The sequence below is a fragment of the Panulirus ornatus genome, chromosome 11 (genome assembly GCF_036320965.1).
Source record: "Panulirus ornatus isolate Po-2019 chromosome 11, ASM3632096v1, whole genome shotgun sequence".
In the NCBI taxonomy this organism is placed as follows: Eukaryota; Metazoa; Arthropoda; class Malacostraca; order Decapoda; family Palinuridae; genus Panulirus; species Panulirus ornatus.
The window spans coordinates 35,842,825-35,866,443 of NC_092234.1; the positions used below are offsets into that span (position 1 = coordinate 35,842,825).

The 23,619-nt window shown below is 41.1% G+C and overlaps 1 protein-coding gene across 1 annotated transcript in view; it reads left to right on the forward strand.

Moving 5' to 3' along the window:
* LOC139751401 (ubiquitin-protein ligase E3B) overlaps window positions 1-23,619 on the forward strand; it is a 260,968-nt gene that overhangs the window by 122,428 nt on the left and 114,921 nt on the right. Inside the window, exons 10-12 of the mRNA XM_071666787.1 lie at window positions 1,053-1,224; window positions 4,377-4,473; window positions 16,109-16,132. Of these exons, the coding sequence (XP_071522888.1) occupies window positions 1,053-1,224; window positions 4,377-4,473; window positions 16,109-16,132 (293 nt within the window). The remainder of the gene's footprint in view (window positions 1-1,052; window positions 1,225-4,376; window positions 4,474-16,108; window positions 16,133-23,619) is intronic.

The window sequence follows — 23,619 nt, forward strand, 5'->3', positions numbered from 1 at the left end:
ATTCATTCACCATAAGTAGTGAACTCAAGTGCTGCTTCTTAGCCTTTAGCATATCACCCTTAACAGGCCACTGGCAGAGGGCAACTCTAGTGCAGTGTTTCCAGAGGCTCCTGCCAAATGTTCTTACTGACTATTTCTATCTAATGCTCCTACCTACTTCTACCAAATGCTTCTGCCAAATTATTCCCACTTACTACTTCTGTCTACTGCACTTACCATATTGCCTAAAGGCAAGGCTACTCCCTAGTTCTCACAACAGAAAATCTAGAGTTATGAAGAATAATCTGTGTGAATTTAGGGTTGTCAAGTGTTATGTAAAACAAGGAGAGATTGTATGTTTATGGACAGAATAACAGTCGTTCATGTGTTAGTGAGGCAGAAGGAAAAGACAGCTACCTGGGTCAGAAAAATGAAGAATGAGCTATGTGAGTTAAGTGTTGTCAGGTGTTAAGTAAAACAAGGAGAGATTGGATGTTTGTGGACAGAATGCCTGTAGTCCATGTGTGAGTAAGGCAAAGAAAAGACAGCTACCTGGGTCAGAGGAGCGCAACTTAACCACTGAAGTGCTGGCTCACTGAGCAGTTGTCACTGACCCTCCTGATACTCAGTTGGTTATTACTAGTAATATACCTCCCTGGTCATTGGCTGTCTACCAGTTATTACCTACTTGATTAATTTTCATTTCCAGAAAATGAGTTTTGAAGTATGTGAGACTATACTTGGACAAAGTCCAAAACATGGAGACCCATTGTTGTAATTCTCAAATATCAAAGTTTACAGTATTGAACTTGTACAACAGACTTGCTTGAGTTAAGGGATCTTCCCTGCAGTAAGGTCATTTGCCACCTGGGTCAGCATTTATTTATTGAAAGCAGCATGTTTTTTGATGGTAGCATTCTTCTTGATTTGTGATTGCTGACATGATGGCCATTTGTGGAAATTTTTTTTCTAATTTACCATTTTCTTTCGATTTGTGTAATTTCAGAGAGAAAGCTGTAATTCTTCGGAAGTTTTCATTGGTTTTTCTAATGCAGAGCTTTACATTTCTGTAGGTTTATGCTACAAAAGTGATATGGTTCCTCAACTCTGGCAAGTTTTGTTATCTTTGGGCACATCTTGTGGACTCAAGAGTTTTCTGGATTTGCTGTCAGTATCAACAAAAGCTACAGCACCAGAATTTCACTTGCTTATGCTATTCTGTGACTCTACCACTCATCTTGTTACGTAAGTTATTAAATGCCGTCCACTCGGGGGCAACATGTGAACACTTGTTTTTATTATAAACTTTTGATAACAGCTACCCCAATAGGTATTGTTTGATGTATAGAATATACATGGTAGGTCAGTGGTTCATATTAATTTATGATGAAGTATAAACTGGTATATGATATGAAAGAATGACAAATTTAGGTATCATTTTCTTGTTGATGACAGAATTCTTGTTTTATTTGCTTAGAACACGTCTACAGTCATTTGTTACAGTCTTAATAACAAGCAGAGTGTTTTTGGAAACTATACTTCCTTTTTAATTTGGTCATATGTTTTGAGGTTAATGTTTTAAATTATAACCATTAAGCACTCTGTCAAGCTCAACACAGCAGAGCACATTTCTCTAACACAGAAACAAGCCATGTAATTTTTTTATGTGTGTATGCCAACAAAAATGGACTCCACATGCCTCCCAGATATACTTTCAATAGTAGAACTTCAGTAGCATGCCCAACAGCTGTCTTTGTGGAGACTTCAGTGCCCACCATTCCACCTGGCTCAACGCTCACGCCCATTACCTGTAGGGTTGACTCCTCTTAAACTAAGTGTATCTTTTTACTATCGTCAACCTGTCCATCCAGCCAACCAGATTCCCTACTTGAGCAAACAACCTCACCAGACATCACATTCTACTCACTGTTAGGTCACATTATACAAACTGTTCTCAGACCCCTTGCCCATCCTGATAATGCTCCATCTAGTCCACTCAGACATTACAACTACCATAAAAGATTACACAAACTACAGGAAAGCAGCTTGGCCAACTTTCACTAAGAATATAGAAACAAAGCTCCAAAACTTTAGTATGAATGATTTCTCATTACTAGATCGTACAGTCTCACACATGATCAAGATTTCCAAAGGGCAGACAGTATGAATTATGTACATGTGTTTATATGTATATGTCTGTGTGTGTTTATATCTGTATATGTTGAGATGTAATTTTTTCATTTGTTTTGCTTTGTCGCTGTCTCCCGCGTTAGCAAGTTAGCGCAAGGAAACAGACGAAAGAGTGGCCCAACCCACCCACATACACATGTTTATACATACACGTCCACACAAGCAAATATACATACCTATAAATCTCAACGTATACATATATATACACACAAACATATACATATATAGACATGTACATAATTCTTTTTTTCTTTTTTTTTTTGCTTTGTCGCTGTCTCCCGCGTTTGCGAGGTAGCGCAAGGAAACAGACAAAAGAAATGGCCCAACCCACCCCCATACACATGTATATACATACACGTCCACACACGCAAATATACATACCTACACAGCTTTCCATGGTTTACCCCAGACGCTTCACATGCCCTGATTCAATCCACTGACAGCACGTCAACCCCGGTATACCACATCGATCCAATTCACTCTATTCCTTGCCCATATTTCACCCCCCTGCATGTTCATGCCCCGATCACACAAAATCTTTTTCACTCCATCTTTCCACCTCCAATTTGGTCTCCCACTTCTCCTCGTTCCCTCCACCTCCGACACATATATCCTCTTGGTCAATCTTTCCTCACTCATTCTCTCCATGTGCCCAAACCATTTCAAAACATCCTCTTCTGCTCTCTCAACCACGCTCTTTTTATTTCCACACATCTCTCTTACCATTACATTACTTACTCGATCAAACCACCTCACACCACACATTGTCCTCAAACATCTCATTTCCAGCACATCCACCCTCCTGCGCACAACTCTATCCATAGCCCACGCCTCGCAACCATACAACATTGTTGGAACCACTATTCCTTCAAACATACCCATTTTTGCTTTCCGAGATAATGTTCTCGACTTCCACACATTCTTCAATGTTCCCCGAAACTTTTGCCCCCTCCCCCACCCTATGATTCACTTCCGCTTCCATGGTTCCATCAGCTGCCAAGTCCACTCCCAGATATCTAAAACACTTCATTTCGTCCAGTTTTTCTTCATTCAAATTTACCTCCCAATTGACTTGTCCCTCAACCTTACTGTACCTAATAACCTTGCTCTTATTCACATTTACTCTCAGCTTTCTTCTTTCACACACTTTACCAAACTCAGTCACCAGCTTCTGCAGTTTCTCTCTCGAATCAGCCACCAGCGCTGTATCATCAGCGAACAACAACTGACTCACTTCCCAAGCCCTGTCATCCACAACAGATTGCATACTTGCCCCTCTTTCCAGAATTCTTGCATTCACCTCCCTAACAACCTCATCCATAAACAAATTAAACAGCCATGGAGACATCACACACCCCTGCTGCAAACTGACATTCACTGGGAACCAATCACTTTCCTCTCCTCCTACTGGTGCACATGCCTTACATCCTCACTAAAAACTTTTCACCACTTCTAGCAACTTACCTCCCACACCATATATTCTTAATACCTTCCTTAGAGCATCTCTATCAACTCTATCATATGCCCTCTCCAGATCCATCATTGCTGATATAAATCCATTTGCATTTCTAAGTATTTCTCACCTACATTCTTCAAAGCACAAACACCTGATCCACACATCCTCTACCACTTTTGAAACCACACTCCTCTTCCCCAATCTGATGCTCTGTACATGCCTTCACCCTCTCAATCAATACCCTCCCATATAATTTCCCAGGAATACTCAACAAACTTATACCTCTGTAATTTGAACACTCGCCTCTATTCCCTTTGCCTTTATACAGTGGCACTACTCATGCATTCCACCAAGTGATGGAACACTTATTTGTTAGAGGTGCACTTATCCATAGATGGTAATGCAATGTGATCTTGATGGCTCAGCTCTGACCTCACTTGATATGACAGATTAGAAGATAAGTAGGCCTAAGTAAGGTTTTAAGTGAATGCATTGAACCTTTTCAAAATTTTCTCTTACCAAATCTTTAGTATGAAATAATCTTTTCTTTACATTAAATTGGGCTTTATTCTTTGAAACTTCTGCACTCTTCTCTATGTTTTGCAATAACATTTTTGCTTCATAAACTTTCATGTATTTACACTTTTCAGTTCTTTATCTGCCTAGTTTTTGTGTCTCATATTCAGATATTGTATTACTTTACTACATTACTGATAGAACATGTTTATGTTTACCTTTTTTTTTTCTTCAGAGTCCTTGATGACTTAGAGATGTATGAACAACAAAAGCCTTTCACTCTTGCTGACTACTCAGCAATGGCATCATTCCTCAATATGTTTACATACAAGGTATGTTCATTTTTGTTTTAGAGCTGATATATCCAGTTTCTTGCATGTCGAGGATATTGCATCATGTCATCTCAAAGGCTGTTCTTACCGTTTATCATGTATTATTTTGTCATAGACTGAGGAGCAATATAGTAAACATTTTTTTTTTTTTTTTTTTTTTTTTTTTTATACTTTGTCGCTGTCTCCCGCGTTTGCAAGGTAGCGCAAGGAAACAGACGAAAGAAATGGCCCAACCCCCCCCCCATACACATATATGTACATACGTCCACACACGCAAATATACATACCTACACAGCTTTCCATGATTTACCCCAGACGCTTCACATGCCTTGATTCAATCCACTGACAGCACGTCAACCCCAGTATACCACATCGCTCCAATTCACTCCACTCCCCGCCCTCCCCCCGCCCTCCCCCCACCCTCCCGCACGCTCAGGCCCCGACCACACAAAACCCCCCCCACTCCATCCTTCCACCTCCAACCCGGTCTCCCTCCCCTCCTCGTTCCCCCCACCTCCGACACACACATCCTCCTGGTCAATCCCCCCCACTCACTCTCTCCACGAGCCCAAACCACCTCAAAACACCCCCCTCTGCTCCCTCAACCACGCTCCCCCCATTTCCAAACATCCCCCCCACCCCCACATCACTCACTCGACCAAACCACCCCACACCACACACCGTCCTCAAACACCCCACCTCCGGCACATCCACCCCCCCGCGCACAACTCCATCCACAGCCCACGCCTCGCAACCACACAACATTGCCGGAACCACCATTCCCTCAAACACACCCACACATATATTGAAAATTTTGTTTTTTAGTTTAGCTGTCAGGTTTCTTAAAGAATTGGCAGGTGCATGCAATGTATACAAACAATAATCCTTCAGTTAACGGCATTGTTTTTGGAGAAAGGTTTTTAATATTGGTAAACATTAGAAACTGGAAAAAAGCGACATTAAAGTATCCATGAGTGATACCTATAAAAAGTGACATTAAAGCTTTCATGTTCCACCCTGTTGAACATTTCTCACCTATATGCTAGCAGACATATCAGGATACATTGTGCAGAATTTCTCCTGGTAATTAGCCAGTTACACATGTTGCATCATAGGGAATTAGGTTTTTCGTGGTTGGGGCCATCAATCTCATAAGGGTAAGGGAGATTTTTATTTCAAATTTCAGAGATGTAAAAGCATTAAGATAGACAGGCAGACAGCAGTAACAGACAAACAGAATTTTGCCTTTTTGCTTTAAGTTTTGTTGAAGTTGAGGAATACCATGTTTGCTTCTGTTTTACTTGTGAATTATTTCAGGCATATAAAGACACACAGACAAACAGCAGTGACAGATGATAATAGTGACTGACAGTGTTGCTTATTATGCTTTAGGTGTAAGAGAGAAGAGGTTTCTTTGTTTTTTTTTTTTTTATGGATCTGGAGAAGGCATATGATAGAGTTGATAGAGATGCTCTGTGGAAGGTATTAAGAATATATGGTGTGGGAGGCAAGTTGTTAGAAGCAGTGAAAAGTTTTTATCGAGGATGTAAGGCATGTGTACGTGTAGGAAGAGAGGAAAGTGATTGGTTCTCAGTGAATATAGGTTTGGGGCAGGGGTGTGTGATGTCTCCATGGTTGTTTAATTTGTTTATGGTTGGGGTTGTTAGGGAGGTGAATGCAAGAGTTTTGGAAAGACGGGCAAGTATGAAGTCTGTTGTGGATGAGAGAGCTTGGGAAGTGAGTCAGTTGTTGTTCGCTGATGATACAGCGCTGGTGGCTGATTCATGTGAGAAACTGCAGAAGCTGGTGACTGAGTTTGGTAAAGTGTGTGAAAGAAGAAAGTTAAGAGTAAATGTGAATGAGAGCAAGGTTATTAGGTACAGTAGGGTTGAGGGTCAAGTCAATTGGGAGGTAAGTTTGAATGGAGAAAAACAGGAGGAAGTAAAGTGTTTTAGATATCTGGGAGTGGATCTGGCAGCGGATGGAACCATGGAAGCGGAAGTGAATCATAGGGTGGGGGAGGGGGCAAAAGTCCTGGGAGCCTTGAAGAATGTGTGGAAGTCGAGAACATTATCTCAGAAAGCAAAAATGGGTATGTTTGAAGGAATAGTGGTTCCAACAATGTTGTATGGTTGTGAGGCGTGGGCTATGGATAGAGTTGTGTGCAGGAGGGTGGATGTGCTGGAAATGAGATGTTTGAGGACAATGTGTGGTGTGAGGTGGTTTGATCGAGTAAGTAATGTAAGGGTAAGAGAGATGTGTGGAAATAAAAAGAGTGTGGTTGAGAGAGCAGAAGAGGGTGTTTTGAAATGGTTTGGGCACATGGAGAGAATGAGTGAGGAAAGATTGACTAAGAGGATATATGTGTCGGAGGTGGAGGGAACGAGGAGAAGTGGGAGACCAAATTGGAGGTGGAAAGATGGAGTGAAAAAGATTTTGTGTGATCGGGGCCTGAACATGCAGGAGAGTGAAAGGAGGGCAAGGAATAGAGTGAATTGGATCGATGTGGTATACCGGGGTTGACGTGCTGTCAGTGGATTGAACCAGGGCATGTGAAGCGTCTGGGGTAAACCATGGAAAGTTGTGTGGGGCCTGGATGTGGAAAGGGAGCTGTGGTTTCGGGCATTATTGTATGACAGCTAGAGACTGAGTGTGAACGAATGGGGCCTTTGTTGTCTTTTCCTAGTGCTACCACGCACACATGAGGGGGGAGGGGGATGGTATTCCATGTGTGGCGAGATGGCGATGGGAATGAATAAAGGCAGACAGTGTGAATTGTGTGCATGTGTATATATGTATGTGTCTGTGTGTGTATATATATGTGTACATTGAGATGTAAAGGTATGTATATTTGCGTGTGTGGACGTGTATGTATATTCATTGTGTATGGGGGTGGGTTGGGCCATTTCTTTCGTCTGTTTCCTTGCGCTACCTCGCAAACGCGGGAGACAGCGACAAAGCAAAATAAAAAAATAATAAAATAAAAGATTTGTTTCATCTTTTGATTCTCATACATGTTTGCTGTTTCCTGTAATAGCAAGGTAGCACCATTTTTAGCTGTCATCTGTAATGCTCTAAAACCACAGCCAATCTCCACAGACCTTTCCATAGTTTCCCCTGGTTTCCTCACATGCCCTGGTTCAGCCATTGACATCAAGTCACTGCCTGTGTATTACATCGCTCCAATTTACTCTCTCTCATGCATGTCGTTCACCCTCCTTTATGTTCAGGCCATGAGCACTTAAAATCTTATTCATTTCATCCTTTTTTTCCAATTTAGTCTCTCCCTTCTCCTTTTCCCCTCCACTTTCGATACATATATCCTCTGTGTCAGCCTCTCCTAACTCATCCTCTCCATATGCTCACACCATTTTAACATACTCTCATCACTTTCTTAACTTTACTCTTCTTATTACCATACTTCTTTCTTCTTTTCTTTCTTTTTCTTTTAAACTATTCGCCATTTCCCGCGTTAGCGAGGTAGCGCTAAGAACAGAGGACTGGGCCTTTTTTGGAATATCCTCAACTGGCCCCCTCTGTTCCTTCTTTTGGAAAATTTAAAAAAAAAAAAAAAAAAAAAAACGAGAGGGGAGGATTTCCAGCCCCCCGCTCCCTCCCCTTTTAGTCACCTTCTACGACACGCAGGGAATACGTGGGAAGTATTCTTAATCCCCTATCCTTCTTTCTTACCCCTTTTATTACTTACCCAATCAAACCTCCTCTCAGCACATATTCTCCTTAAACATTTTATTTGACACATCTGTTCTCCTCTTCATATCTTCATCTATATCCCATACCTTACATGCAGACAACATTGTTGGGACTAAAATACCTTGAAACCTGCCTTTTTTTGCCCTCCCATATAGTGATCCCAGTGCTTTCAAAACCTTTGCCCTTTCATCCACCCTATGACTTACCTATGCTTCCATGCTGCCATGTCCACTCCTAGGTATCTAAAACACATCACTTTTTCTTAATTTCGTCCATTCTAAGTTGCACCTGAACTCATCTGTCCCCTTTGTGCAGCTAAATCTGATACTCTTGCTTCTGATTATATTTACTTTCACTTTCTACTTTCACACACACTTGAATTCAGACACTAACTTAGGCAGTTTCTCTCTCAAATTGCAATCGGTTCTGTATTATCAGCAAATAACAGCTTATTCACTATCCAGATCTGCCATCACACCATCCATAAATAAATTAAACAACTATGGTGTCATCACATCCTTACTGCAGACCCATCATCTCCTGAAACCATTCATTCTTCTCTCTACCTATTCACACATATGGTTACTTTCTTAATAAAACCTCCTCACTGCTTACAGTGGCTTTCCTTCTGCACCTTATATTTGCAACACTTTCCACAAAGCATGTGCATCAACTCTGATGTTTTCTCTAGATCCATAAAGGCCACATTCATGTCCTCTAAGTATTTCTCACATTTTTCAAACACATGATCCACACATACTGTGTCACTCCAGAAACCACATTTTTCATCTCCAGTCTGATGCTGTGTGCATGTCATCACCCTTTCAGTTACCACTCTTCCATGCACCTTACCAGGTACCTTCAGCATAACTTTAATTCGATCACTTGCCTTTGTTCCCCTTGTCTTTCTATGGTGGCATTAAACATGTATTCTGCTAAACCTTAGGCACTTCACCCATGATACATACATAATTTGAAAATCCCCCTTTCCTAAGAAATTCAAATGCAATATCATCCACATTTCATCTTATGGATGGCTTTCACTGCCTCTTCTGCTTATACCAAACCACTTCTCGTGCCTCTCACATAGCATACCTCCCTTACCCAAATACCTTGCATTTGCTACCCTTTCATCAAACACATTCAGTAGTCATTCAAGATATACTGTGTCTCCTCTTCACCTTATCACTGCCTGTTACCATTTGCACTTTCTGCAGATGTTCCCATTTTTACTTTTGTTTTTCTCATGCTATTAACCTCTTTCTAAAACATCTGTATTCCTATATACTCCCTGATGTTTGCTGGTACTTCCCCTCCCAACTCTAGTTTGCCTTCTTTTATAGCCCCCTGCACCTTCCCCTTGACCTGTAGGTTGTGGGGTTGTGTAATGAAAAAGATGCTGGTGATTGGGAATGTATGTATGCGAGTAGGAAAGATGGTTAGTGGGCATCATTGGATTACATATTAATTGATAGACATATAAAAGAGAGACTTTTGGGTGTGACTATGTCTAGTCATTACTTTGTGGAGGCAAGGATGAAAATTTTTAGAGGTTTGTGAAAAAGAGGAAACACTGTGGGTGAGAAGAGAGTGGTGAACATAAGTAAACTTGGAAAAGAGACTTGTGTGAAGAAATACCAGGAGAAATTGAGTGTAGAATGATAAAAGGTGAGGTGTAAGCAAAGCTACGGGAATGGGTGAGGAATGGGAGGTATTCATGGAAGCATTGCTGGCATTTGTTGGAGATGCTTGTGGCATGCACATGGTAGGAGATAGCTAGATAAGAAAGGGTAGGGAGAGGTGAAATGATGAAGTAGAGTTGCTAGTGGAAGAGGAAAGAGAGGTATATGAGCAGTACTTGCATGGAAGGGATGCAGATGGATTGGAGGTGTATAAAAAAAGCAGAAGGAAATCAAGAGGATTTTGCAGGGGTTCTCAAAGAGGGCAAATGAGAATTAGGGTGAGCTAGTTTCAGTATACTTAAGGGAGGATAAGATTATGTTTAGGTCGGATGCTAATTGTGGGCAAAAAATAGAGAACACATGGGAAACTTGGTGAAGGGGCAAATGGGGAAGTAGTTACAGGTAGTGATGAAGTGGGGAGGAGATGGAGTGAATACATTAAAGGACTGTTGAATATTTGATGAGAGGGTGGCAGAAGTAGGGTCAGGATGGTATATGAAGAGAGTCAGGGTGAGTGGTTTGGTGATGATAGAAGAGGTTATATAAACTTTGCATATGATTAAATGTGGCAAGGCAACTGAAGTGGATGGTATTGCTGTTGAATTTCTTAAGAAAGAGGGGTGACTGTGTTGTTGACTGGTTAGTTAGGATTTACAGTGTCTGTATGGGTCATGGGTGAAGTGCTTGAGGGTTGGTGAAATGCATGTATAACGTCATGGTATAAAGACAAAGGAGAAAGGGTTTTGGTCAAACTATAGAGTTGTAAGTTTGTTGAGAGTACATGGTAAGTTGTATGGGAAAGTAGTGATTGAGAGGATGAAGGCATGGACAAAGCATCAGACTGGGAAAGAACAATTTTGTTTCAAAAGTGGCAGAGGATGTGTGGATCAGGTTTTTGTTTGAACAATATGTGTGAGTAGTACAAAAAGAAACAAAAGGATTTGTATGTGTTATTTATGGATCTGTAGAAAGTTTATGATAGTGTTGATAGAGATAACGTGTGGAAGGCCTTACAAAGCTGCTTGAAGCAGGGAAGAGTTTTTATCAAGGGTGTAAGGTGTGTCTATGAGTAGGAAGGGAGGTGAGTGAATTGTTCGAAGTGAAGGTTGGTATGTATCAGGGGCGTGTGATGTCACAATGACTGTTTAATTCATTTATTGATGGGATGATGAGGGAGGTAAATGGAAGAGTATTGGAATCTCTGTGCAGTCTGTAAGTTAATTGTTGTTTGCTAATGACATAGCAGTCATGGCAGATTCTAGTGAGAAGCTGCATAAGTCGGTGACTTAGTTTGGAAGAGTGTGTGAAAAGAGGAATTAAGGAGTAAATGTGAATAAAAGCAAGAGTATTAGGTTTGGCAGGGTAGAAGGATGGGTTGGTTGAGGTGTGAGTTTGATTGGAGAAAAATTGGAGTAAGTGAAGTGTTTGAAGTGATACTCTGAAGTGGGTATGGTAACAAATGTTAGCATGGAAGCAGAGGTGAGTCATGCATTCTTCAAAGCAAACATCTGATCCGCATGTCCTCTACTACTTCTGAAACCACACTGCTCTTCCCCAATCTGATGCTCTGTACTTACCTTGACCCTCTCGATCAATACCCTCCCATATAATTTTTTTTTTTTTTTTCCCAAAAGAAGGAACAGAGGGGGCCAGGTGAGGATATTCCAAAAAAGGCCCAGTCTTCTGTTCCTAACACTACCTCGCTAACGCGGGAAATGGTGAATAGTTTAAAAGAAAGAAAGAAATAATTTCCCAGGAATACTCAACAAACTTATACCTCTGTAATTTGAACACTCCCCTTTATCCCCTTTGCCTTTGTACAGTGACACTATGCATGCATTCCGCCGATCCTCAGGCACCTCACCATGAGCCATACATACATTGAATATTCTCACCAACCAGTCTATAACACAGTCACCCCCTTTTTTAATAAATTTCATTGCAATACCGTCCAAATCCGCCGCCTTGCCGGCATTCATCATCCGCAAAGCTTTCACTACCTCTTCTTACCTCTTTTTAGTATTATCATTTATTTATTATACTTAACTGCCATCTCCCCCATTGGCAAGATAGTGCAAGGAAACAGACGAGAAATGGCCCAACCCACCCACATACACGTTTCCTTATAAACACTTACACATGCACTATACACTTCAACATATACATACAAGTACATGCACAGACATATACATACATACATATGTACATATTCATACTTACTGCCTTCATCCATTCCCGTAACCACCCCGCCACACATGATGTAGCATCCCCCCACTCAAGCAAGGTAGTGCTAGGAAAAGACAAAAGTATGAATATATACATGTGCATATATGTATATGTCTGTGTATGCATGTATATCTATAAGCCCCTAAATATTTCCCACATATTCCCTGCATGTCGTAGAAGGCGACTAAAGGGGGTGGGAGTGGGGAGGCTGGAAACCCACCCCTCCTTGTATATAAGTTTCTGAAAGGGGAAACAGAAGGAGTCAAGCAGGGAGTGCTCATCTCCCTAAAAGGCTCAGATTGGTGTGTCTGAATGTATGTGGATGTAACCTGATGTAGCCCCTCTAGCGAGGCAGCACCAAGAACAGACAAAAAAGGCCACATTCGTTCACACTCAGTCTCTAGCTGTCATGTGCAATGCACTGAAACCACAGCTCCCTTTCCATATCCAGGCCACACAGACCTTTCCATGGTGCTATACATACCCTGGTTCAGTCCATTGACAGCACATCCACCCCGGTGTAACACATTGTTCCAATTCACTGTATTCCATGCACGCCTTTCACCCTCCTTTATGTTCAGGTCCCAGTCGTTCAAAATGTTTTTCACTCCAATCTTCCCCCTCCAATTTGATCTCCTGCTTCTCCTTCTTCCCTCCACCTGTAATACATATCCTCTTTGTCAAATTTTCCCAACTCATTCTCTCCATGTGCCCAAACCATTTCAACACACCCTTCATTATTTGAAAGGATTTATTTTTTTTTTTTTTTTTTTTTTTTTTTTTTAATACTTTGTCGCTGTCTCCCGCGTTTGCGAGGTAGCGCAAGGAAAAAGATGAAAGAATGGCCCAACCCATCCACATACACGTATATACATACATGTCCACACACACACATATACATACTTATACATTTCAACGTATACATATATATACATACACAGACATATACATATACACATACACACGTGCATAATTCATAGTTGCTGCCTTTATTCATTCCTGTTGCCACCCCACCACACATGAAATGACAACCCCTTCCCCCCGCATGTGCGCGAGGTCGCCTTAGGAAAAGACAACAAAGACCACATTTGTTCACACTCAGTCTCTATCTGTCATGTATAATGCACCGAAACCACAGCTCCTTTTCCACGTCCAGGCCTTACAAAACTTTCCATGGTTTACCCCAGACGCTTCACGTTCCCTGGTTCAGTCCATTGACAGCACATTGACCCCGGTATACATCTTTCCAATTCACTCTATTCCTTCCATGCCTTCCACCCTCCTCTATGTTCAGGCCCCGATCGCTCAAAATCTTTTTTACTCCATCCTTCCACCTCCAATTTGGTCTCCCACTTCTCCTCGTTCCCTCCACCTCTGACACATATATCCTCTTTGTCAATCCCTCCTCACTCTTTCTATCCATGTGACCACACCGTTTTAAAACACCCTCTTCTGCTGTCTCAACCACACTCTTTTTATTACCACACATCTCTCTCACCCTTTCATTACTTACTCGATCAGACCACCTCACACCACATTTTGTCCTCAAACATCTCATTTTGCATCATATCCACCCTCCTCTGGACAACTCTATCTATAGCCCTCGCCTTGCAACCATATAACATTGTTGGAACCACTATTCCCTCAAACATACCCATTTTTGCTTTCCGAGATGATGTTCTCGCCTTCCACACATTTTTTAACACTCCCACAACTTTCGCCCCCTCCCCTACCGTGTGACACTTCCACTTCCATGGTCCCATCTGCTGCCAAATCCACTCCCAGATATCTAAAACACTTCACTTCCTCCAGTTTTTCTCCATTCAAACTTACCTCCCAATTGACTTGTCCCTCAACCCCACTCTACCTAATAACCTTGCTCTTATTCACATTTACTCTCAGCTTTCTTCTTTCACACACTTTACCAAACTCAGTAACCAGTTTCTGCAGTTTCTCACCCGAATCAGCCACCAGCGCTGTATCATCAGCGAACAACAACTGACTCACTTCCCAAGCCCTGTCATCCACAACAGACTTCATACTTGCCCCTCTTTCCAAAACTCTTGCATTCACCTCCCTAACAACCCCATCCATAAACAAAATAAACAACCATGGAGACATCACGCACCCCTGCCGCAAACCGACATTCACTGAGAACCAATCAGTTTCCTCTCTTCCTACTCGTGCACATACCTTACATCCTCAATAAAAACTTTTCACTGCTTCTAGCAACTTGCCTCCTACACCATATATTCTTAATACCTTCCACAGAGCATCTCTGCCAACCGTATCATATGCCTTCTCCAGATCCATAAATGCTACATACAAATCCATTTGTTTCTCTTAAGTATTTCTCACATACATCCTTCAAACACCTGATCCACACATCCTCTACCACTTCTAAAACCACACTGCGCTTCCCCAATCTTATGCTCTGTACATGCTTTCACCCTCTCAATCAATACCCTCCCATATAATTTCCCAGGAATACTCAACAAACTTATACCTCTGCCTTTGTACAATGGCACTGTGCATGCATTCTGCCAATTCTCAGACACCTCACCATGAATCATACATACATTAAGTATCCTTACCAACCAGTCAGCAACACAGTCACCCCCTTTTATAATATATTCTACTGCGATACCATCCAAACCCGCTGCCTTGCTGGCTTTCATCTTCCACAAAACTTTAACTACCTCTTCTCTGTTTACCAAATCATTCTCCCTAACCCTCTCACTTTGCACACCAACTCGACCAAAACACCCTATATCTGCCACTCTATCATCTAACACATTCAACAAACCTTCAAAATACTCACTCCATTTCCTTCTCACATCACCACTACTTGTTATTACTTCCCCATTAGCCCCCTTCACCAATGTTCCCATTTGTTCTCTTGTCTTGCGCACTTTATTTACCTCCTGCTAAAAAATCTTTTTATTCTCCCTAAAACTTGATACTCTCTCATTTGCCATCTCTTTCACCTCTTGCACCTTTCTCTTGACCTCCTGCCTCTTTCTTTTATACGTCTCTCTGTCATTTGCTCTATTTCCCTGCAAAAATCGTTTAAATGCCTCTCTCGTCTGTTTCCCAAATAATCTTACTTCTTCATTCCACACCCACTACCCTTTCTATTCTGCCCACCTCCCATGCTATTCATGCCATAAGCATCTTTTGCACAAGCCATCACTGCCTCCCTAAATACATCCCATTCCTCCTCTACTCCCCTTATGTCCTTTGCTCTCACCTTATTCCATTCTGCACTCAGTCTCTCCTCGTACTTCCTCACACAAGTCTCCTTCCCAAGCTCACTTACTCTCACCACTCTCTTCACCCCAACATTCTCTCTTCTTTTCTGAAAACCTCTACAAATCTTCACCTTCACCTCCACAAGATAATGATCAGACATCCCTCCAGTTGCACCTCTCAAGACATTAACATCCAAAAGTCTCTCTTGTACGCGCCTATCAGTTAATATGTAATCCAATAACGCTCTCTGGCCATCTCTCCTACTTATGTATGTATACTTATTTGTATCTCTCCTTTCAAACCAGGTATTCCCAATCACCAGTCCTTTTTCAGCACACATATCTACAAGCTCTTCACCATTTCCATTTACAACACTAAACACCCCATGTACACCAATTGTTCCCTCAACTGCCACATTACTCACCTTTGCATTCAAATCACCCATCACTATAACCCTGTCTTGTGCATCAAGGAATAAACCATAATTCAATGAGCAGCAAAATGTTGAAGCAAATACTTATGCATTTATTATTCATATTGTTTCCCATAACAGCTGTTTTCATGCTTATCAGTTGAATGTATACATTCTGAATTACTACGAAGTCTTGTCTAGTTCAGCTAAATGTAGTTTACCTGTATGTGTGAAGAAAAGAGTGTTAAATCTGCATTGGTGAGTTACAAATGAAACATTATATTAGCTTTGGTTAAATATGTGTATAATATTTCATTTCATAATTAGATGACTTATCTTTGGATATTTTTAGATAATCCAGAATGGATTAGTGGATGTGAGGAATGTTCAGAGTAGCCCGCTCTTTGTCTCGGCACACACGCTACTCATGCTTTTATACAAGAGGAACTCACGAAGAAGCTATGTTCCTGATACTCATTGGCTTATAAAGGAAGTGCGAGTATCTACATTCATGACAGACCTGGAACATGGCAAGAAAACTGCACAGGTGTGTGCTTTAGATGCTTTCAGAGTTAATCATGATGAGAAAATCTATGAACTTGTATGCATCTTAAGATTGTAACAGCACTATGTAATGTACGTATACAATTTAACAGCACTGTGTAATTCATATGTACAATGACAAATTTGAATGAGCACAACTGCATACCCAAAAGATAGTAAGATTGCATTCTTTCATACTAAACAAAATGAAGACTACTTAAACACTGTGACTAGTGTAGGAATATGTAATGCCCATATATCTACTTTGTTTATAAGCAGCCATACCAAACAATGTATTTAAGCAAAAATATCTTATTAATTAAATGCTTAATGAAATTGTTGATGGTAAGTTGGGTTTTGCATAATATGTCTGAAAGATGGAAGTAGTCCAACACATGTTGTAGCTTTTTATGAGAATTTTGTGTGAGATGTAAGGTACATGTGTCACTTGTATTGGTGATGATCAGAAATAGAAAGTTTTCCTTTAACTTATTAAGAAAAGATGTGCATCTGTATAATTTTCTTTTTAAGCTTAGCAGAAAATGCTTTCTGATTGTGCTTGCAAGTTAAGAACTTCTTGGCACTTCCTTGCTTTTTTAATCATGATAAATTATAAGAATCAAATTACCCTTATCATTAACTGTGCATTGAGCTTGCCAGAAAGTATTCATATGCATATTCACATGAAGGTTGGTTGTAGACTGTAAGGCAGCCACCAAACAGGTGGTATATTACTGGTACTACTCGCCTGGGTATTGAGAGGGTTAATAATAGCTGCGTAGTTAGCAATCACTTCTGCGGTTGACAAATTACACTCCTCTATTCCAAGTAGCAGTCTTGTCTTACTGGTCCACCCACGCTTGGACTGCTGATTTCCTGTCCACAAACATACAATCTCTCTTGTCACACGTAAGAATTGACATCACTTAACTCGCACAACTTATTCTTTGCAACTCTAGATTTTCCTGCAGTGAGTGCTGTGGGCTAGCCCTGCCTTTTGGGAAAATGGTAAGAACAATACATAGTAGTAGTTAAGAGCATTAAGTAGAAACATTAGGAAAATATAGTGGCTAGGAACATTAGGCAGGAGCATTTGGTAGAAGTAGTAAGGTGGAGTAATATGTATGAACATTAGGTAGACATAATCAGTGGATTCAGTTGGTAGGAACATAGGGTAAGAGCCTCTGGAAGCTCTTCATAAGAGTTGCCTTATGCTAGTGGCCTTTTTAGAGTGAAGCACAAAAGGCTAAGAAGTGGCACTGAAGTTCAACAGTTAAAGGGACTTTTTTTTTATCCATGACCACTCCCATGAGGGAGTTTCAGAAGGGATCAGCCATCAGAGATATACATAAGTTATACTTATGAATAATGAAAAGGAATATCTGATGAACGAAAAAAATCTGGCTATGAGAAGGAAGATCATGAGAGGCAAGTGTTTTGGGAGCAGCTGAGTGCATGTGTCAGCAGTTTTCATGTAAGTGAATCCAGGTATTAGTGATTGGTGATTTTAATGAGGTGAGTAATATTAGTGGCATTTGAAGGTATAATTTGGGAACTTGGGGTATCCACTATTATGAATGAATATAGTGAAAAGATTGTGGAGTTTTATGCTGACAAAGGACATACACAAGTATTTTTTTTATTATTATTATTATACTCAATTGCTGTTTCATGTGTCAGAGAAGTAGCGCAAGGAAACAGATGAAGTGGCCCAACCACTCATATACACACACACATTTGTATTTATTTATTTTGCTTTGTCGCTGTCTCCCGCGTTTGCGAGGTAGCGCAAGGAAACAGACGAAAGAAATGGCCCAACCCACCCCCATACAACATGCATATACATACGTCCACACACGCAAATATACATACCTACACAGCTTTCCATGGTTTATCCCAGACGCTTCACATGCCCTGATTCAATCCACTGATAGCACGTCAACCCCGGTATACCACATCGATCCAATTCACTCTATTCCTTACCCTCCTTTCACCCTCCTGGATGTTCATGCCCCGATCACACAAAATCGTTTTCACTCCATCTTTCCACCTCCAATTTGGTCTCCCACTTCTCCTCGTTCCCTCCACCTCCGACACATATATCCTCTTGGTCAATCTTTTCTCACTCATTCTCTCCATGTGCCCAAACCATTTCAAAACACCCTCTTCTGCTCTCTCAACCACGCTCTTTTTATTTCCACACATCTCTCTTACCCTTACGTTACTTACTCGATCAAACCACCTCACACCACACATTGTCCTCAAACATCTATTTCCAGCACATCCATCCTCCTACGCACAACTCTATCCATAGCCCACGCCTCGCAACCATACAACATTGTTAGGAACCACTATTCCTTCAAACATACCCATTTTTGCTTTCGGAGATAATGTTCTCGACTTCCACACATTCTTCAAGGCTCCCAGGATTTTCGCCCCCTCCCCCACCCTATGATCCACTTCCACTTCCATGGTTCCATCTGCTGCCAGATCCACTCCCAGATATCTAAAACACTTTACTTCCTCCAGTTTTTCTTCATTCAAACTTACCTCCCAATTGACTTGACCCTCAACCCTACTGTACCTAATAACCTTGCTCTTATTCACATTTACTCTTAACTTTCTTCTTTCACACACTTTACCAAACTCAGTCACCAGCTTCTGCAGTTTCTCACATGAATCAGCCACCAGTGCTGTATCATCAGCGAACAACAACTGACTCACTTCCCAAGCTCTCTCATCCCCAACAGACTTCATACTTGCCCCTCTTTCCAAAACTCTTGTATTCACCTCCCTAACAACTGAGAACCAATCACTTTCCTCTCTTCCTACACGTACACATGCCTTACATCCTCGATAAAAACTTTTCACTGCTTCTAACAACTTGCCTCCCACACCATATATTCTTAATACCTTCCACAGAGCATCTCTATCAACTCTATCATATGCCTTCTCCAGATCCATAAATGCTACATACAAATCCATTTGCTTTTCTAAGTATTTCTCACATACATTCTTCAAAGCAAACACCTGATCCACACGTCCTCTACCACTTCTGAAACCACACTGCTCTTCCCCAATCTTATGCTCTGTACATGCCTTCACCCTCTCAATCAATACCCTCCCATATAATTTACCAGGAATACTCAACAAACTTATACCTCTGTAATTTGAGCACTCACTCTTATCCCCTTTGCCTTTGTACAGTGGCACTATGCACGCATTCCGCAAATCCTCAGGCACCTCATCATGAGTCATACATACATTAAATAACCTTACCAACCAGTCAGTAATACAGTCACCCCCTTTTTTAATAAATTCCACTGCAATACCATCCAAACCTGCTGCCTTGCCGGCTTTCATCTTCCGCAAATCTTTTACTACCTCTTCTCTGTTTACCAAATCATTTTCCCTAACCCTCTCACTTTGCACACCACCTCGACCAAAACACCCTATATCTGCCACTCTATCATCAAACACATTCAACAAACCTTCAAAATACTCACTCCATCTCCTTCTCACATCACCACTACTTGTTATCACCTCCCCATTTGCGCCCTTCACTGAAGTTCCCATTTGCTCCCTTGTCTTACGCACTTTATTTACCTCCTTCCAAAACATCTTTTTATTCTCCCTAAAATTTAATGATACTCTCTCACCCCAACTCTCATTTGCCCTCTTTTTCACCTCATGCACCTTTCTCTTGACCTCCTGTCTCTTTCTTTTATACATCTCCCACTCAATTGCATATATATATATTTATTTATTTTGTTTATTTTGCTTTGTCTCTGTCTCCTGCGTTAGCGAGGTAGCGCAAGGAAACAGACGAAAGAATGGCCCAACCCGCCCACATACACATGTATATACATACACGTCCACACATGCAAATATACATACCTATACATCTCAATGTACACATACATATACACACACAGACATATACAAAAATACACATGTACATAATTCATACTGTCTGTCTTTATTTGTTCCCATCGCCACCTCGCCACACATGGAATAACAACCCCCTCCCCCCTCATGTGTGCTAGGTAGCGCTAGGAAAGGACACCAAAGGCCCCATTCGTTCACACTCAGTCTCTAGCTGTCATGTAATAATGCACCGAAACCACAGCTCCCTTTCCACATCCAGGCCCCACACAACTTTCCATGGTTTACCCCAGACGCTTCACATGCCCTGGTTCAATCCATTGACAGCACATAGACCCCGGTATACCACATCGTTCCAATTCACTCTATTCCTTGTGAGCCTTTCACCCTCCTGCATGTTCAGGCCCCAATCACTCAAAATCTTTTTCATTCCATCTTTCCACCTCCAATTTTGTCTCCCACTTCTCCTCGTTCCCTCCACCTCTGACACATATATCTTCTTGGTCAATCTTTCCTCACTCATTCTCTCCATGTGGCCAAACCATTTCAAAACACCCTCTTCTGCTCTCTCTACCACACTCTTTTTATTTCTACACATCTCTCTTACCCTTACATTACTTACTCGATCAAACCACCTCACACCACATATTGTCCTCAAACATCTCATTTCCAGCACATCCACCCTCCTGCACACAACTCTATCCATAGCCCACGCCTTGCAACCATACAACATTGTTGGAACCACTATTCCCTCAAACATACCCATCTTTGCTTTCCGAGACAATGTTCTCGACTTCCAGACATTCTTCAAGGCTCCCAGAATTTTCGCCCCCTCCCTCACCCTATGATTCACTTCCGCTTCCATGGTTCCATCCGCTGCCAGATCCACTCCCAGATATCTAAAACACTTTACTTCCTCCAGTTTTTCTCCATTCAAACTTACCTCCCAATTGACTTGACCCTCAACCCTACTGTACCTAATAACCTTGCTCTTATTCACATTTACTCTTAACTTTCTTCTTTCACACACTTTACCAAACTCAGTCACCAGCTTCTGCAGTTTCTTACATGAATCAGCCACCAGCGCTGTATCATCAGCGAACAACAACTGACTCACTTCCCAAGTTCTTTCATCCACAACAGACTTCATACTTGCCCCTCTTTCCAAAACCCTTGCATTCACCTCCCTAACAACCCCATCCATAAATAAATTAAACAGTCATGGAGACATCACACACCCCTGCCGCAAACCTACATTCACTGAGAATCAACCACTTTCCTCTCTTCCTACACGTACACATGCCTTACATCCTTGATAAAAATTTTCACTGTTTCTAACAACTTGCCTCCCACACCATATATCCTTAGAACCTTCCACAGAGCATCTCTATCAACTCTATCATATGCCTTCTCCAGATCCATAAATGCTACATACAAATCCATTTGTTTTTCTAAGTATTTCTCACATACATTCTTCAAAGCAAACACCTGATCCACACATCCTCTACCACTTCTGAAACCACACTGCTCTTCCCCAATCTTATGCTCTGTACATGCCTTCACCCTCTCAATCAATACCCTCCCATATAGTTTCCCAGGAATACTCAACAAACTTATACCTCTGTAATTTGAGCACTCACTCTTATCCCCTTTGCCTTTGTACAATGGCACTATGCAAGCATTCCGCCAATCCTCAGGCACCTCACCATGAATCATACATACATTAAATAACCTTACCAACCAGTCAACAATACAGTCACCCCCTTTTTTAATAAATTCCACTGCAATACCATCCACACCTGCTGCCTTGCCGGCTTTCATCTTCCGTAAAGCTTTTGCTACCTCTTCTCTATTTACCAAATCATTTTCCCTAACCCTCTCACTTTGCACACCACCTCGACCAAAACACCCTATATCTGCCACTCTATCATCAAACACATTCAACAAACCTTCAAAATACTCACTCCATCTCCTTCTCACATCACCACTACTTGTTATCACCTCCCCATTAGCGCCCTTCACTGAAGTTGCCATTTGCTCCCTTGTCTTACGCACTTTATTTACCTCCTGCTAAAAAATCTTTTTATTCTCCCTAAAACTTGATACTCTCTCATTTGCCATCTCTTTCACCTCTTGCACCTTTCTCTTGACCTCCTGCCTCTTTCTTTTATACGTCTCTCTGTCATTTGCTCTATTTCCCTGCAAAAATCGTTTAAATGCCTCTCTCGTATCTGTGTTCCCCAAATAACTACTTCTTCATTCCACACCCACTACCCTTTCTATTCTGCCCACCTCCCATCTATTCATGCCATAAGCATCTTTTGCACAAGCCATCACTGCTCCTAAATACATCCCATTCCTCCTCTACTCCCTTATGTCCTTTGCTCTCACCTTATTCCATTCTGCACTCAGTCTCTCCTCGTACTTTCTCACACCAAGTCTCCCTCCCAAGCTCACTTACTCTCACCACTCTCTTCACCCCAACATTCTCTCTTCTTTTCTGAAAACCTCTACAAATCTTCACCTTCACCTCCACAAGATAATGATCAGACATCCCTCCAGTTGCACCCTCTCAAGACATTAACATCCAAAAGTCTCTCTTGTACGCGCCTATCAGTTAATATGTAATCCAATAACGCTCTCTGGCCATCTCTCCTACTTATGTATGTATACTTATTTGTATCTCTCCTTTCAAACCAGGTAATCCCATCACCAGTCCTTTTTCAGCACACATATCTACAAGCTCTTCACCATTTCCATTTACAACACTAAACAACCCCATGTACACCAATTGTTTCCCTCATCTGCACATTACTCACCTTTGCATTCAAATCACCCATCACTATAACCCTGTCTTGTGCATCAAGGAATAAACCAATTAGATTCAATGAGCACTAAATGTTGAAGCAAATACTTATGCATTTATTATTCATATTGTTTCCCATAACAGCTGTTTTCATGCTTATCAGTTGAATGTATACATTCTGAATTACTACGAAGTCTTTTTTTTTGTTTTTTTTTTTTTTTTTTTTTTTTTTTTTTTTTTTTTTTTTTTTTTAAGTTTTTTTTTTTTTTTTTTTTTTTTTTTTTTTTTTTTTTGTCTAGTTCAGCTAAATGTAGTTTACCTGTATGTGTGAAGAAAAGAGTGTTAAATCTGCATTGGTGAGTTACAAATGAAACATTATATTAGCTTTGGTTAATATGTGTTAATATTTCATTTCATAATTAGATGACTTATCTTTGGATATTTTTAGATAATCCCGAATGGATTAGTGGATGTGAGGAATGTTCAGAGTAGCCCGCTCTTTGTCTCGGCACACACGCTACTCATGCTTTTATACAAGAGGAACTCACGAAGAAGCTATGTTCCTGATACTCATTGGCTTATAAAGGAATTGCGAGTATCTACATTCATGACAGACCTGGAACATGGCA